This window comes from Polypterus senegalus, chromosome 7 (assembly GCF_016835505.1).
Source record: "Polypterus senegalus isolate Bchr_013 chromosome 7, ASM1683550v1, whole genome shotgun sequence".
In the NCBI taxonomy this organism is placed as follows: Eukaryota; Metazoa; Chordata; class Cladistia; order Polypteriformes; family Polypteridae; genus Polypterus; species Polypterus senegalus.
In genome coordinates, this window is record NC_053160.1 from 166,994,160 (window position 1) to 167,011,281 (window position 17,122).

Consider the following 17,122-nt stretch of genomic DNA (forward strand, 5'->3'; position numbering starts at 1 on the left):
GCTCAACTTTAACTGAAATAAAATTCTACCTCATTAACACTAGATTTCATTAATTGTTTACAGAGTTAATTTATTGACATAAAAAGCACACTGGTCTATTATTCTGACCACTTATTGACAGATGAATGATTGGTAGCTCAACTGCCAGCCATTTAACTACTGAATTACAGTGAAATATGGTACTATATTAAATGTAAGCTGTACAAGATGTAATGTCCTTACTGAGTCTGCCAAAATCAATTTTGTTTTTTAGTAAAAGAATAGAGCCCTGGCAAGATCTGCGCATCCTGTGACCTATAAATCCACCACTCGCCCCTAATGCTATTGAATTTTATTTTAGAATTCCTCTCTTATGGCTTGCTTATGAAATCAACTGAAGTAAGACATTAGGGAAATACTCCTTCATTGAAAAAACTTACAGCATTTAGTATGGCGGAGTGGTAGCTCTGAGGCTAAGGATCTGCACTGGTATCCCGAAGGTTGCCGGTTCGAATCCCTATCACTGCAAAAAGAGATCCTACTCTGCTGGGCCCTTCAGCAAGGCCCTTAACCTTGAATTGCTCCAGGGGCGCTGTACAATGGCTGACCCTGCTCTCTGACAACAACAAGGGGTATGTGAAAACTAGCAAATTCCTATAACAAGAAATTGTATAAGGCGAAATAAAGAACAAAAAAAAAAATACCCAGGTTGTCTTGTATTCAAGTACTAACTTTGCCTGATCCTGCTTGCCTTCCAAGATCAGATGAGACTGTGTGTATTCAGGGTGGTTATAAAGTTGTGTATAGCAGTGCTTATTTTTGTGATCTTCTATCTGGTGAAATGCATGAATTAATAAAATGCATTACATTTTCAGTTCAACATACACATCACAAATGTGAGCACTACTGTAGACCTTTATGCCAAAGAAATGCCATACATGTTTGGCTACATTGGAAAAAGCACTTGTTCTGCCACCATCTATTCCTTTAAACAACAGTTTTACTGGGTAAATAAGTATTTATGTCCAGCTCTTCTGTATCAATCACATACTTAACGTTTCAGTTGTGTTCTCTACAACGCTTTAGCGTTGTTACTCTCACTGCACTTTCTTCTTCTTCTTCTTTCAGCTGCTCCTGTTAGGGGTTGCCACAGTGGATCATCTTTTTCCATAATATTCTTACTGCACCACTCGAAGTATTTATATCACTGTATCTGAGTGTGGAATCACAACTCTACAGCAGCTGATAGGAAAGAGAATTATCGGTATACAGCATCTAGCACACGCTGCCTCAGCCATGCTGCCTGTTTGAACTGCTCTCAGATGGCAAACGTTTCACAGCTTTTCCTGTACAGACCTCGCAGTTCAGAAACAATTTCATCCCAAGAACTATAAACGCACTCAATTAATCCATCAAGTGCTCCTTGTAGAACTGTTTGTACTTATAAGTACAATTACCTCACTGTAAACTTGCGATACAGTTACAATATTGCACAACCTGAGCCACTTTATAAAGCGCGTATTTACATATGATGATGATATCATTTTTAAGATGAAATGCAGTAAAATATGTTTATTATACTATACAGATAAATTTTTCACTTCATTTACAACCAACTTACAGATGGCTTAACGTCTATTACAGAGCTGATTGTGTGGCGATTGGGTATTTGGAGTAAGAAAAGGAAGAACAGGAATTGGTTAGTACGTTTGAAACAGACAGTACTGCTGCAATAAATTATTTCATCGAAGGTCGTGCACGGCACAGCAAGCATCTTGTGTGAGGCATGAACAATCACTGCACCACCGTGTTCCCATATTTAATACATACTTTAATTCCTATCATCATGAAAATGATATCAAGTATACATCTGAGTATTCAAATTATTCAGACAGCTGAAATATCATGAATGCAATGGATTCTGTGTCCTGTCAGAGGAAGAGAAAGCCCGTTTAAGAAGCACTTAGTGATTCACACACATAGAAGAACACATACAAAAAAGCATTTAACGTGCTACCTTAGTTACGATGGGATTTGAGGAACTAGTAAATTAAATGATTTTAAGATGAAGTTTATGATGTTCTACTTTAATGACAAAATAAACTACACTGCTCACAAAAATTAAAGGAACACTTTAAAGAAACACATTAGATACATCAGATCTCAATATGAAGTTGGATATCTATACAAATAACGACAGGGCAATGTCTTAGGAACAAAAGGATGCCAAGTCTTTTAATGGAAATAAAAGTTTTCTGCCTACAGTGGGCTCAATTGTGTAGACACCCTAAAATCAGAGTGAAATGAAGATGTGGCAGGCTAGTCCATTTTTTCAAAAACTTAATTTCTGCTACTCAAAATGCTTTTCAGTATCTTGTGTGGCCCCACGAGTTTGTATGCATGCTTGACAACGTCAGGGCATGCTCCTAATGAGACGACGGATGGTGTCTTGTGGCATTTCCTCCCAGATCTGTATGAGGGCATCCCTGAGCTGTTGTACAGTCTGAGGAGCAACCTGGCGGCGCCTAATGGACCGCAACATAATGTCCCACAGATGTTCTATTGGGTTTAAGTCAGGGGATCGTGAAGGCAATTCAATTGTTTCAATACCTTCATCCTCCAGGTATGCATACTCTTGCCACATGAGGCCGGGCATTGTCGTGCATTAGGAGGAAACCAGGACCTACTGCACCAGCGTAGGGTCTGACAATGGGTCCAAGGATTTCATCCTGATACCTAATGGCAGTCAAGATGCCATTGTCTAGCCTGTAGAGGTCTGTGAGTCGCTCCATGGATATGCCTCCAAGATTATCACTGACCCACCACCAAACCAGTCATGCTAAACGATGTTACAGGCAGCATAATATTCTCCACGGCTTCTCCTGACCCTTTCACGTCTTTCACATATACTCAGGGTGAACCTGCTCTCATCTGTGAAAAGCACAGGACGCCAGTGGTGGACCTGCCAATTCTGTTATTCTATGGCAAATGCCAATTGAGCTCCCCGGTGCTGTGCAGTGAGCACAGGGCGCAGTAGACATTTGGGTCCTCAGGCAACCCTCATGAAGTCTGTTTCTGATTGTTTGGTCAGAGACATTCACACCAGTGGCCTGCTGGAGGTCATTTTGTAGGGCTCTGGCAGTGCTCATCCTGTTCCTCCTTGCCCAAAGGAGCAGATACTGGTCCTGCTGATGGGTTATGGACCTTCTATGGCCCTCTCCAGCTCTCCTAGAGTAACTGTTTGTCTCCTAGAATCTCCTCTATGCCCTTGAGACTGTGCAGGGAGACACAGCAAACCTTCTGGCAATGACACGTATTGATGTGTCATCCTGGAGAAGTTGGGCTACCTGTGCAACCTCTGTAGGGTCCAGGTATCACCTCGTGCTACTAGTAGTGACACTGACTGTAGCCAAATGCAAAACTAGTGAAGAAACAGTCAGAAAAGATGAGGAGGGAAAAATGTCAGTGGCCTCCACCTGTTAAACCATTCCTGTTTTGGGGGTCATCTCTTTGTTGCCCCTCTAGTGCATCTGTTGTTAATTTCATTAACACCACAGCAGCTGAAACTGATTAACAACCCCCTCTGCTACTTAACTGACCAGATTAATATCCCATAAGTTTCATTGACTTTATGCTATACTCTGATTAAAAAGTGTTCCTTTAATTCTTTTGAGCAGTATATGTTATTAAAGTGGAAATTTCGAGATTAAAGTTGACATTTCAAGCTGTTTTCCCACTGTGTCCCTATTTTTTTTTCTCTGTACCCTAATAAGCTTTCATATGACATTTAGACGGTGGGCTACAACTTGCCTTTTCATGGCAACTTTGATATCTGACAACTTCTTATTTGTTTTGGGCACTGTGCGACTTTGTGAACTTGAGTTTTTCCGACACTCTATGTCACTGAATCAATTTCCTTTTGTTGTATATACTATTTAAACCAACAAATAGTACGTTTTTCGTTGCCTCCACTTGGTATTCACTGAAATTCTTCTATTTCCCCCGTGCTTTTGCCATTGCCTTTTCACAGAACGCTGCGCTTAAGGGCTATTTATATTGACTTGCATATTCAAAGAGGCATAATTCTGAGAGGAGTTTGGGAAGTGGCAGCAGGTGCATGCACGTGCGTTATGCGTTTATGGAGTGGAAGAAAGTGGAAGTTGGCAAACGCACAGATTTATGCATCTGGATTTTTCGTGTATATGCACATTTCCACTTTTGTCCTTACGCCATGTTTTAGTGTGAATTCTATGCACGGTGTTATGCATGAGGCCCCAGGAAATGAGAGTTCATAAAGTCAAATAAATGAACAAGCCAGGAACATCATCTGAGTCAAATCACTAATCAAAAATCAACGTTAAAGATAACAAGAATGTCCTGACTCTCTAGTAAGATTTTTACTAATTAGTACACAAAAGTGTTATATATAATCTAGAAACCTGAACATACAAAATGGCAAATATGAAAAAAAGAACTGCAACACTGATATTTTCAGAACTATACAGCTCTGGAGAACATTTTCAAAGGTTATCGTTTTCAGGGAAAAAAAATGGCAGGGTAGTGCAGAAGAAAGATGAAATGTCTGAATGTTTAAAAGATAGTGGTACAGACGTAACATGAGAGGCACTCAACCAGCTGGGCTACGGAAACTTAATTACTGAAAGTGAATCAGCAAACATTCAGATTGTGTCGTTTGTTGGATTTTTTAAAATGAAAGTAAGATTTATTAGTATAACAACAAAAATGTGACTAAAGCACATACAACACATATTTGAGAATGAATCAGATGCACTCTCCAGTTATGACCCTTTCTGTATTTATAGCAAGTCAAATTAAATTAATAATTCTAATAATTTAAATTGACAAGTTTGATATTACAAAGGTAGTCTTAAAATTTGGAAAAATCTAAAAAAAGGACATAAAGCATTTGCTGTGTAATGTTTGAAATAAGTTAATTTGATTTGCTCATTAAATATAGTGATGTTAACGATCTATTGTTTCATTCTTATACTAATGCAAACTTAAATCTCACCACACCAAATGTCACGCACCTGACAAAATAATTTTTTTATGAATTTTGCATGAAAGCTGTATTGTTACAAAATGATTCGTGTAAATAAAACATCCTGAATTATCTTCATATTCAGTAGTTCATGGAATAATGATATAATTATGTTTTATTTTTAGTATTGATTTTAAGCAGTATTTATTTTTCAGTCGATGGTGAGAAAATGTCAGTATAAAAATTTACTGTGTGCACAGGTAAAAAAGAAATCAGGCAGTACATGATGATCATATCATTCTTTATATACTCTACATTGAAACCTCTCAACTAAGAAAAATACCTCCAACCGTTGTTAATTTGGAGGGAATTCACCCTTACTGTGAAACAAGAAATATAAGTCCTAGTTACTGGGTGTGTGCAATGGACTGGCATTCTGTCCAAGGCTGTTTCCTTTTTAATGCTCAGTGATGCAAAGGCATATTTAAGTTTCTTCAATTTAAATTTCTTGCAGTGGCTACTGTACTGGACACAGCATATGGTTGGCTCTCATAAAAAAAAGACTCACCAGCAACTCTGCTTCCTCAGCTATCTGAGGACAGCTCAACCCTCTCTATTTATTCTCATCAACTTCTGCAAGTGACCAGTAGAGTTCACCTTCACTGGTTACATCATGCCTATGGCATCTGCTGATGTCAAGATTGTAAGGCCTTGCAGTGGTCCAGGAAGGCAGCACAGAATATTAGCAGCATTCAGCTGCCTTCTAATTAGGATATATGCAACACTCGCTGCTTTAGAAAGGCAAACAGTACTGTATAATTAAAGACCTCAGCCACCCATGCAGTCATTTTTCTAACTCCTACACTCCTGCCTTCTGATAAATGGTACAGGACCATTGCCACTCACACCAGCAGATTCAGAAACAGTGTCAAAACACAAAGCACCATGTTATAATATACAATTAAAAAATAACATTCTCAAATCTGGCCATTTTAATTTAGGTTTGCAGGGTTAGAAACACATTTAAAAATTGTGGCACGTATATTTTAAAGCCTTTAATATGCTTTAGGAACCTGTGTGATTAAAACATAAAGCTTCACACTTACCGAATACTGTCTCATCTGAGTCAAAGTTCGGACAATGCAGTCATGTCCTATTACGGGTGTATGTTCTTCAGACGTAACATCTGATGTTCCAGCTGTGGGTACAGATGCTGTTAATGCCACTTCTATCCACTCCAAAAGGAATCGCAATGAGCCCCTTTGAACTGCTAACCCAAGTAAGAGCTCTAGGGTAAGTTTTCTTCCTACACTATCTACACCTGAGCTTGGAACTGAGGTTTTCTTCAGAAACACTGTAACTTGTGAAAGGCAGTCCAGTCCCACAGACGAAATCTTGTTTTCATTAGCCAAGGAAAGTGGAGGTAGTGAAGAGAGCACCGAGCAAGCTGTAGCTAGCACATCATTACAAAGAGCCAAGCTGGGGTCTTGTTTAGATTGTAACCAGTTCTGCTGCAACAAGGAGAAAAACAGTGTGAGGCCTGTTCTCACACCCATCTCTATCAAGGCATCCGTTCCTGATTTAATCCGATGACCATGTCCCCAAGTGCTGGATGCCTGCTCCACGGCTCTGTCCTCACGAACATCTGCTGTTGCATCCCGGGATCCAGTATGAAACTGGTCATGATATTTGCTATAAAGTGCATAAAATATACGCTGCAGGACCACCAACCTGTGGTGCAATGCTACTGAAAAAGGTGTACTTGCTAGGCAGCGCTGAGCTAGGCAAAACTGACTTTGAAGAAGAGCAGCAAGATATTCTTTCCTTTCTGTGACTACACTAACATCAAATTCAAAGTCTGGAAGTCGGGGTCCAATCAGGTCTTGGACTGGCTGTGCAAGCCCCACAACTTCTTTGTTGTTTAAAAGTTTTTTATAAAGAGCATCAGCCGCTTCTCGTGTTGCTGTTTGCTCACTATTTTCTGCAGCCCAGGAGCTGTTCAAGTGCTCCTGCCACTTAAGCATCACATGTGTCTGACAAGAAACCATTTTCTGATCCTAGTCCTACAAATATTAAATACAAAAAAAAAATAGTTTATTCAAACAGAATTAAGAATTTAAATAAAACATGAAACTGCTTTGTAATGATTAAGTAAGAATTCCACTGTTTTTTGTCCATATTGATAATAAAAACCCTATATACCAACATACAAACATATAACACAATCTATATTTAAAGCACCTTTCATGTGCAGTGTAATCATTGCAGTTCAAAGCTCTTTACAAGAAAAAAAGAGGTTCCTAGATTCAAATTACTAATTGTTTTAAGAACAGAGGCAGTACATTTGGCCGACCCTTGAATATTATTGTCTGTTTTCAAGAAAATATTTTCTTTTCAGGCAAGAGTTCATGCAAAAAGAGTTATTATGGCTATTTTGGGGGAAAATTGCATACAAATTTAGTAAACACTCTTATGTTCTAAGCATAATTCAATATAAATCAATATTGTGCTAGCCTGGAAAAAAACAAAATTTGATAATTGCTTTGTGAGGAAATGTGTGCTGGGCTTGTTAGGCATGCTTTAAGATTCTTCTCTAAGAGGAGATTATGCATAAAACAGACATGTTAGCAGGTGGATGAAATTAAAAGGTAGGACCATATGTTCATGCGGTAAAACTTCTGAACAGCTGGATGGAATTTCCAGAGTGGGATACTGAGCTCTCGTATTAGCTGATTCAGCTTTGCAGTCAAATAAACACACTAACTTTCTATCAGTTTATCCTAGAGGCAATCACAGTGAAAATATGTCAGACTATACAAACCAGACAACCTTAGACTCATCAACATGTTCCATCTACTCTTGGGAAATGTCTAGACCAGAAATAAAGATTTATATCCCCAGTGAGAGCTGCCAAGATGGAATATCTATATACTGTGCACCAAACTGCCAAACAAACTCAAGTTGCATGCCTCTTAATTATGAAGCAGTAATTTCTATTCCAATGTTCTGCAATGTCAGAATTGTCATCCTATGATTGAGAATAAGCAAAACAACCCTGCATGAGAGCCTCATTTAAGGTACTTGCTCCCTATCAAATCATTTCAGTTGCTACAAAGACATCATGGTTATAGGTGAGATTAGAGATTTAGATTGATCAATAAAATGAAAGCTTTGTCTAAAGACTAAGCCCCTACTTAATGCAACATTCTACTACAATATCTGGAAAACTGTCACTGCTGCACTAATAATGGATTGACAATCACACAATCCCCTCTACGGTCAATACAATTAGCAAAACAGACTTCAGATTTTAAAAGAAATATAAATCATTACAGTTTCATCCATTTTCCAGGTTTACCCAGGTTAGCAGTTTAGACCCAAATATTTCAACCACCACTATACTGGACATCCTTTAGAGCAACACCCATTCCTTTCATATCATCCAATATCCCCTCCAAGTATACTCCTCATACACAAACTACTTAAGTCTGGTTCTTCACATCAGAACACCCATCACCCCCACAGCATGTCTTTCTCTTAACGTGGCATTCATCCTCTTCTCACTTCATTACATTCCATACACCCACCTAATCAGTCTCATCTCTGCTCTTTCCTACTTTGTTTCATGTTCCAGTTTCACGGACTTTGTCTCGATCTCCTAAAGCAGGCTACTCCTCACACAGCTTTCATAAATATTACCCTTCTATGCCAGAGAGACACTTTTAGAAGTCAAAATTAGGGATAGTTTCCATAATTTTGTTTGTGCACCTTACACTCCAGCGATCACTGCAGTGACCCTTTTGTTTGCATTCAACATGACAGGTCCAAAACATCTCCATTGCCAATATCTAAATTTACAGGTAATGCATCAGAATTTTGCCTTTTCTTTAAACAACTTGATGTTCCCTTCACCATTTTTCATTTCATACCTACTATATCCTTTTTATTTTGCCATCTGATTTGCAATTTCTAACACATTTATCTTTCCTCCCTTATTTGCAGCACTAGTTACAACCTCCCATTTGTTAGCTTCTTACACTATCTCAAAAGAATTTCTAGCATTTCCTTTGTTTCCTTTCAGACTGCATTGCCACCATCTCCTTTTGCTTTCTGGCACATTTTATAGCACCTCTTCTTTTCCTCAATTGGCATCTGGACCTCAGCACTACATTATATTTCCTTGTGTTTCATTGTGCAACTGTGGACTTCTGTTTTTTCAATCAGACATTATTCATTGCTTCCCACTTGCCATTCATGCATGACGATTTTGAAAACTCTGTTGTTCATCCTACCATTTTTTCAACAAATGTACTTCTCACACGTTCCTCCTTCAAGTTCCAGACTTTCAGCCTGAGGACATACTTTCTCTTACTTTTATTCATGCCTATAATGAAAAGATCTCCTAAAACCAAGTAATACACAACATTTGGCCAGGGACCACCTTTACAATTTTTACAATGTAAATATTAACCTTTCTCACCATCAAATTGTCTATTATTCTCCAGTTTCATGTATTATTTTCCAGTTATATCTAAAGTTTCAAAAACAAGCTGTCTTCTTTATTAAACATACTGTTACACACAACCATTTCCTGCATCACAAAACTCCAGAATCCTCTCAACCTCAATATTCCTGGTACCAAAGATGAGCTCCCTCATAACCATCAACACTGACTCATACAAGATACCACCCATTTGAATCGTTATCCCCAATGCACCGCAAACGTCACCCCCAGTCACCCTGTCCAAAAACTCATGTTTTACCTTGATAGCTTCAGCCAACCTACAGACAATATGCTGACTAACAATCACCTAACAATTACAGTCTGCTAATTACCCTCTCCACCTCCTCCACTTTGTCAGTCCATTTTTCAGACACAAATACATCAACTCCATCACGCCCATCACTTCCTACCTTCCAGAAAAACTGTTACCTTCCACCATTCCTGCTAACTACTTTCTGACCTTCACCTTTCCACCTCATCTCTTGCATGTAGCACACATCTGCTTTCCCTCTTTTCAGCACTTCCACCAGTTCACCTGATTTTCAAACATATACACAATATACCAAGTAAAAATACTTATACTCTCTCCTTCACACCTCTTACTCACTACCTTGCTTCATCTTTCTTGTCACTAAACTGGATGTGATGCTCTGTGGGTCTGGGATCACCATAAATTTTGATTCCCCCGTGGGTGGTTCATCCAGGTTCCTGCAGCTTTCTGTCTGACATAACAGGCCAGGATGCCTATGGGTAACTAAGAAGTTGTACCTCGTCCATACTGTATAACTCTCATTTCAGTATCATTAAGGTGGTATTAGACTAGAACTTTTTAAGGCCAGATGCCCTTCCTTGTGTTAATTTCCTTATGTCACTGTTAAATACATGCATGAGGGATTCTAATCCCAGTCCACAGGGGTAGAAAAACAATATTAAAATAAAAACGTTTCTAACTTTTCACATTAAATGTATGTAATATTGTTCAGTAGGCTTTTAAGTCTTGTCAGATACTCTCAAAATTGCTTTTTTTCCAATAACATGTACCACTGGATACCAGAAATTACCAGGAAAAGAATCACTACAGTATTGTATCATTAACATATCAGGGGTACTCAACTCCAGTCCTGAAAGTGTGCAGTGCCTGCAGGTTTTTGCTTTGACCAAATTTGTGATGAGAAACCATTGATTTACTACTAAAGCAATATGTTTTTGGGCTTAGTTTTAGTTAACTTGTTTAAAACAATTCAGAACCCTTAAATGCCTATTTTAGTTTTAAACAGCTATATTAAGGTTTTAATTGTTTCCTCTTTTATTAATTAGACAGCTGTTAATAATGAGGTGAAAATGACAAAAGGAACTACCAGCTCTCCAACAAACATTGCTTCCATTTAAACCTGAGTATATGCATCATGAAGTATCTGTGTTAATACAATGTTTTCAAATAAATGAGAGAGAAGGGAAGGATCAAGAGATAAAAAACCTGTTCCAGTCCACAAAAAATATGGATAATGTTCTCTGAAAATGAAACATCTACAATGTGATAAAGATTTGTCATGGAAGAGTGAAAGCACTACCAAGCCATATAATTAAATATGAAGCTTCATTATCGAATAGGATTGGCGTCCTGCAGCAACTATAAAACTGGTTATAATGAAAACCTACACCCAGTGCAGACCACCAGGACCAGACCTGACTACCCCTGTCCTAGATGAAAACAGAAATAGACACCTTTAGTATTTCTGTGATGCGTACTTTACATGGGGAAGAACAATGTAATCATCTATCCTCTACGAAGCTGCTATTCTCATCTGGACAGAGCAGACAGCTAGAGTATGCCAAGGTCACGTTTTTTGACTTCTCTAGTGCCCTTAAAACACAGCTCTTACTAATGGGAGATATGTGCAGTAAATGAGGTCCACACCACTTTTGTATGTTGGGTAAATAAAGTGGAGGCCAACTAATAGATAGAAAGATCATAGTATGTGAGGTGACAAAGTTGTGTTTCATAGTAATTGTACAGCAACAATGGATCCTCCTAAGGTACTGTCCTAGATAACTTCAAGTTCACACTATGGCATGTTTCAGATACATGCCTCAGCCATGCCTCCTGCAGAAATTTTCAAATGACTTTGCAAAGGAGTATGTAAGTGGTGGGCAGCAACAAGCCTGGTAGTTGACTTCATTAAGAGGCATATATTCAACCATCTACAGCACGTTAGCAAAAACAAGGAGCTGGTGAAAGAAGGGTAAGTTTTCCAGGACTATACGCTCTATCTGGAGAGCAAACACTGAAGTAGAAAGGTCTTTATAAAAGGCTCAGAACAATTAAGTCATACACCGAAAGTGCCAGTATAAACTATAATTCATGAGCAGACTAGGACCCTTTAGCCTGTGTGGAACATTTCTGAAAATTGCTTTTTGGGGGTTCTAAGTGTGTTCTTTAAAACAAAGGTATTTTTGGATCTGCAACATGAAAGCTACATTTGCCAACAAAATTAAGAAGGTAAAAAGGCTGGATCTGATTTTGGGGATTAGCCTGGAGGCACATTAGGATGTTGGCTAATTTGCCAAGTAATAGGAAAATTGTCTCACAACCTCTGAAAGATACTCTAGTCAACCTGCAGCACATCTGACACAGGGCTAATTCTACCACATAAAATTTGCCTAGACTGAATTTTTTCTGTTTTTTTAATACATTAATTTTAAATAGATTATAGACATTTATCTTTCTTTTTTCCTTCCCTTCATTGTTTAATTTCTCATTTTTCAAATGTGCAATTTCTCATTATTATCGATAATTTACTTTAAATCTGTTACATTCCTAAAATGGCATGACATACATCCTGACAAGTTACCAGTAATGGAATAACTGTTATGTACTGTTAAAATAAGAAAAAACAACAAGTAAGAAAGTTTTCTGAGCAGACCAAAATTTGTCTCTGTGTGAAAAATGCCTGGGTCTTTTCTTTCTGAACAATGAGGTGAAAAACTCTTAATTTAACTGCAAAGTTCCTATGAAGGAAGCAAGACACTTTTCAGTCATAAATATTAAATGTTATATTAAAATAATCTCAAAGATAATTGAACTTTTTCATTTCTCTAAGCAATCTTAGGTTTGGTTCTACAAACACAGAAAGATAATTTTGGCAGTGCTTTTTGTTGCAGCCCGTTTCATAATCAATCATTTTCTGCCTTAACATTATGTCAAATTTTTGTAAGATAAAACAAAAAATATTTAGACAATGGACAGACCACCTTGTACATGTTTGCTATATTCTTAGTTTAGAAACTTGAGGAGCTTTGCCTAAATGAAGTTTAGTTAAACTACACCTTGTTTCTCATACCGCTTTTTTGGGTTTAGAAATCATTGGATTAAGATGGCTGAGATCAAGTGATACATTACTGAAACACATACTCAGAACAAACGTCTATGAGGCGCATGAAATTAGCACAAATACCTGATAACATCTCTGATCATTCCATACTGGATAGTACTTGCATGTAAATCCAACGCATTAGCTATTCACATGCATGTCCAAACTAGCCACAGAATTTAAGACATGCCTTAATATTTCAAGTATATAAATCAAGACTGAAGATCTATTACTTTAACACACTGTAACCAAAAAGGCTGAATGAATGCTTTCTCCTCACTTGTCAAACTGATCATATTTCTTCTAATAACTGTGGAATTCACTGTCTGTCTGTTGTTAAAGCTGTTCCACTTTCTTTTTTCTGTCCGGCTATGGTATTTATATTTCTCCTGCAATGACTAAATTATTCATCGTTGCCTTAGACTGTAAAGTGAAGGGGAAGCATAAGTACCACCAGTGACAGACCTTATCTTATCTGTAGGATCTACACAATATAGACTGCAGTTCTGTTTTTTCTTTTCCTATGTGAACTGGTCTTAGTTTAAAAAAACAGCACATACATGAGTCAAAGCTGGGTGAGCCATTCTGATGAAAGGACCCTTCTACCTCATGATTCCAGTGCTCCTTTATCTGAGATGGATTTTCCATAGGTAGGTAAACAACTTGGCAGCAGAGCAGATGCACTAAGTGCCACATGAGAATACAGAGAAAAGAAACAGAATAATTGAGGGTTAGTAACAGTTTATAAATATCATATTACTTATATTTTAGTACTAATGACTAACAAGAGAGATGCAGTATTCACAGCTAAGCAGCACCTGTATTCGGGGTATGCTAAACTGAAGTAGTAAGTCTTCAACCCAGATATAAAAGCTGAGACTGAAGGGGTACCTCTTATAGTAGGCCATTCAAAAGCACAAACCTTCCAGTGTTATTTTATTAATCCTTAGAAACATAAGTGGACCGGCATCTTGAGATCTTAAATTACGCTCTTATTTTTAAGTCATTATAAGTTCAGATAAGTAGATTTGCTCTTGCTATTGACTCTTCTATTTTTCTCAGAGGTGGGGATTGAATTCTGTTTTTGAAACTTTGACTTCATTGTATGTAACGTCATTTTCTTTGTTATGTAAGTTGGACTTGATCATATGAAATGTTACTGTCTTCAAAATACAATTAAAATAAATATAAAATGCTAAGTAAGCAAAGCCTTGGCTTTTTAATGTTTTATATGTTAAAGGGAGGATACAAAGAAGCAACACCAAGAAACTGGTGGATTTTTATAACACAGAGTTAGTCATCAGAGCAAGCATTAAGGCATATGGTTTGTTAACACCAGGAGAATTTCTATCAGCATAAGATACATCTCACTTAAGGCAGATGCAACTATATAGCTATAAGACACTTTTAAAGACCTGTGTAGAAGGACAACCCAGTGGTTCAACTAGGCTTTCATTTTTATCTTTTTAGACTAAAACACTGTACTTTCCCTGTACTCACAGCTCATGTGTATTTTACTGAAAAAGTCATTTTTCAGAATAATTTATGAGCTCCCTGATATGATTCATGGAGCGGGAGACTCCGAGGATATGTTCACCTGTTATTATGATGTAGTTGTAATCCTAATTCTTAATCATACTGAAATGCTAAAATACCTGCTATGTAAATTAAAAAAGGGGGATACAAAACCACACTATATTTCAGGTATTTAACAACAGTTACAGGGTTTATACTCCTTGCTTTTTTACTTTTTACAAACCACTTCTAGGATTCTTCAGTTAAACATAATACTGAAAATAAAGAAGCAGTAAATTGCCAATTTTATCTTCTTTATTGCGGTTTTATCTTCTTTCTTTGGTGTGTCATCACAGAGTGTAAGTGCACTGCTTAATGGTCCATTAGTGACCTTCAACAGTAAACTAAAAATAACCTCAAATAAGCTAATGACTTTTGCTATATAAATGGCACTTGCTATAATTTCCTCACATACAGCAGAAGAAATAAGCACTGCAGTCATAAACATTATTCTCTTTTCCAGCTGACAGTGATTAATTTCATTGTACAAGACTCTAATGGACACTGAACATCTTATACAGTGCAGGACTATGTGTATGGAAATAAGCATAATTCATCAGACAAAATCCTAATAATTAATTTCAATTTGTATGCATATTTAGTATAATACCAGTACTTTAATACAAATGCTAGGCTAAACATACATTTAAAGTTCTAAAGTCATTGCTGACATGACATTCATTTTTGCTCTGATTTTCAAAATTATACAGTAACTGTACATGACATTTTCTTGATTTAAAGTTAACTCTCAATCAGTTTCATTTAGAGAGATATTTTTAGAAAAATAACTTGGGAAATGCATTATTTACATTCTTCACTACAAAGACCTATTACAAAAGCTATTATGAGAGAGGAAAAAAATCCCAAGATTGCGGTATTAGACTTTCACTTCTAATCAAATTCCTCCATATTCATATGATATAAAACACTTATTTTTATAGCTAATTACATTCTGGATCATACATAGTCTGAAAACACAATATATAGAAAATGCTCTGTATTTATATAATATTAAGGATATGTTAGCACTGGATGTCTTTCAAGTTTCATACACCATTTTGTTTTTTATGCACATGCAGACTCACCGAAATATATATATTTTACAGATCATTTTTCTGAATTTTATTTTTGTCAAAAATAGTTTTTAGATATATTTTAAACAATCTATCCTTCAGCCATTTTGAAATATGCTTTGCACCATTTTGAATTATCTCACAGCTGGATCTTACTTAACAAGGGCCAAAAACCCAATTTACTGATTTTCTTTAATCCTTTGAATAAATCATAATAATATTATCATTTATATTGAGATCCCAGGGCCTTACTTTTTAGAACACTAAAGCTAACAAAATCTTAAATAAAGTAGGTTTCCTCTTGGGTGTTAGTTTCTTCCTACAATCTATGCTCATCCAGAACAGACTGTTGTTTTTTACTCCTGTACCTACTTTTGAAATAGTTAAGGCCCCCGTTATCCTGCAGTGGAAGGTAGGTACTATTTAACCACCCATTTTTCCAGTTTAACTTATTTTCTAGCCTTCCAGTCTAGTCTATGTTCAATGGAGTGGGCACTATTCCCTCAACACAAGTGAGGAGCCAAAACCGAAAAAGGCTTCACTCCATCATGCTCACACACATATTTTCACTCATTCATACTATGCTAATTCAGAATAATAAATCAACTTGCCATGCATGTTTGGTTGTGGGATGTGAAAGAAAAACTTAAGCAGGCATGAAGAGAATATGAAAACGCCATACAGGTAGCGCTTGGGTCAGATATCCAACCCAGGAGCTGTGAGGTAGCATTTTTAACCACTGCATTAATGTGGCCTAAAAAATGCAGGGATTTATTTTGGATCTTTTAAACTGACAAGTTTCAATTTAAAACAAGATAGTGTTCTCTGCATCAACTGTAATAGAGTGAATGGCTTTGTAAGAAAAAAATGCCTCAATATATTTTAAATAGTATGCATATCATTAAACAGTGAGCTGTGTAAACCAATTTAAATTATGTAAAAAAGCTTTGACAGTAGTAGGAGCATATGTAAGGGCAAGCATTGTAAATATAACTGGTCAGGTTTCTTCCTAGCTGTATAAGTAAAGATCAAATTTTGTCTTGCGTAACTTGTACGGTTGGTTCCCTGTTTAGAAACATGACCATTTCAGAAGACAGACTATATCAATGTGCCACTAAAATACACTAAAATTTATTGCACAAGCAATCTAATATTCCAATGGTATAAAAATAACAGGGTGTTTCCAGTTGACTAAAAGTCAGCTCAGATTTCATCTATAGAGGGCAAGTACAGTTATCAATGATAAGTAAGCTAATTCATTATAACCATATATTGAATTTGTTTATAGAAACACTCATAATTAGATATACAGTACTTTAATATCTCCAAAGAATCAATGATGAGTTTTTATACAATTCACTACAGAATCCAGTTTACCTTTTAAAAACTTTAAACATTAAAATAAATTTCTCAATTGGGAAGACATTAATTAGAATTAACCTAGTCATGATTGGTACTTACAGGACCTATTGGTTTATTTAGAACTACATGACAACTAAACTTAACATATGAAAGGCCACAGTAAACACCTTCTCTAAATAAGAAGCTTATGTTTTTGTCTTTCTGAACCAGCTGTTAACTAAACTTTTTTCTTCCTCTTTAGGGAATCAAAAAGAAT

The 17,122-nt window shown here is 36.8% G+C and overlaps 1 protein-coding gene across 6 annotated transcripts in view; it reads right to left on the minus strand.

Annotated features, from left to right (window-relative positions):
- LOC120532980 (probable E3 ubiquitin-protein ligase HERC1) overlaps positions 1-17,122 on the minus strand; it is a 188,217-nt gene that overhangs the window by 158,240 nt on the left and 12,855 nt on the right. For 5 of the 6 annotated variants that reach the window (XM_039759544.1, XM_039759542.1, XM_039759540.1 and 2 more), the window contains exon 2: positions 6,088-7,044. In XM_039759544.1, coding sequence (XP_039615478.1) covers positions 6,088-7,029 — 942 coding nt within the window. In that variant the 5' untranslated portion in view covers positions 7,030-7,044. Of the gene's footprint in view, positions 1-6,087; positions 7,045-13,416; positions 13,540-17,122 lie in introns of all 6 variants that reach the window. The other variant, XM_039759541.1, reaches the window with a different exon arrangement.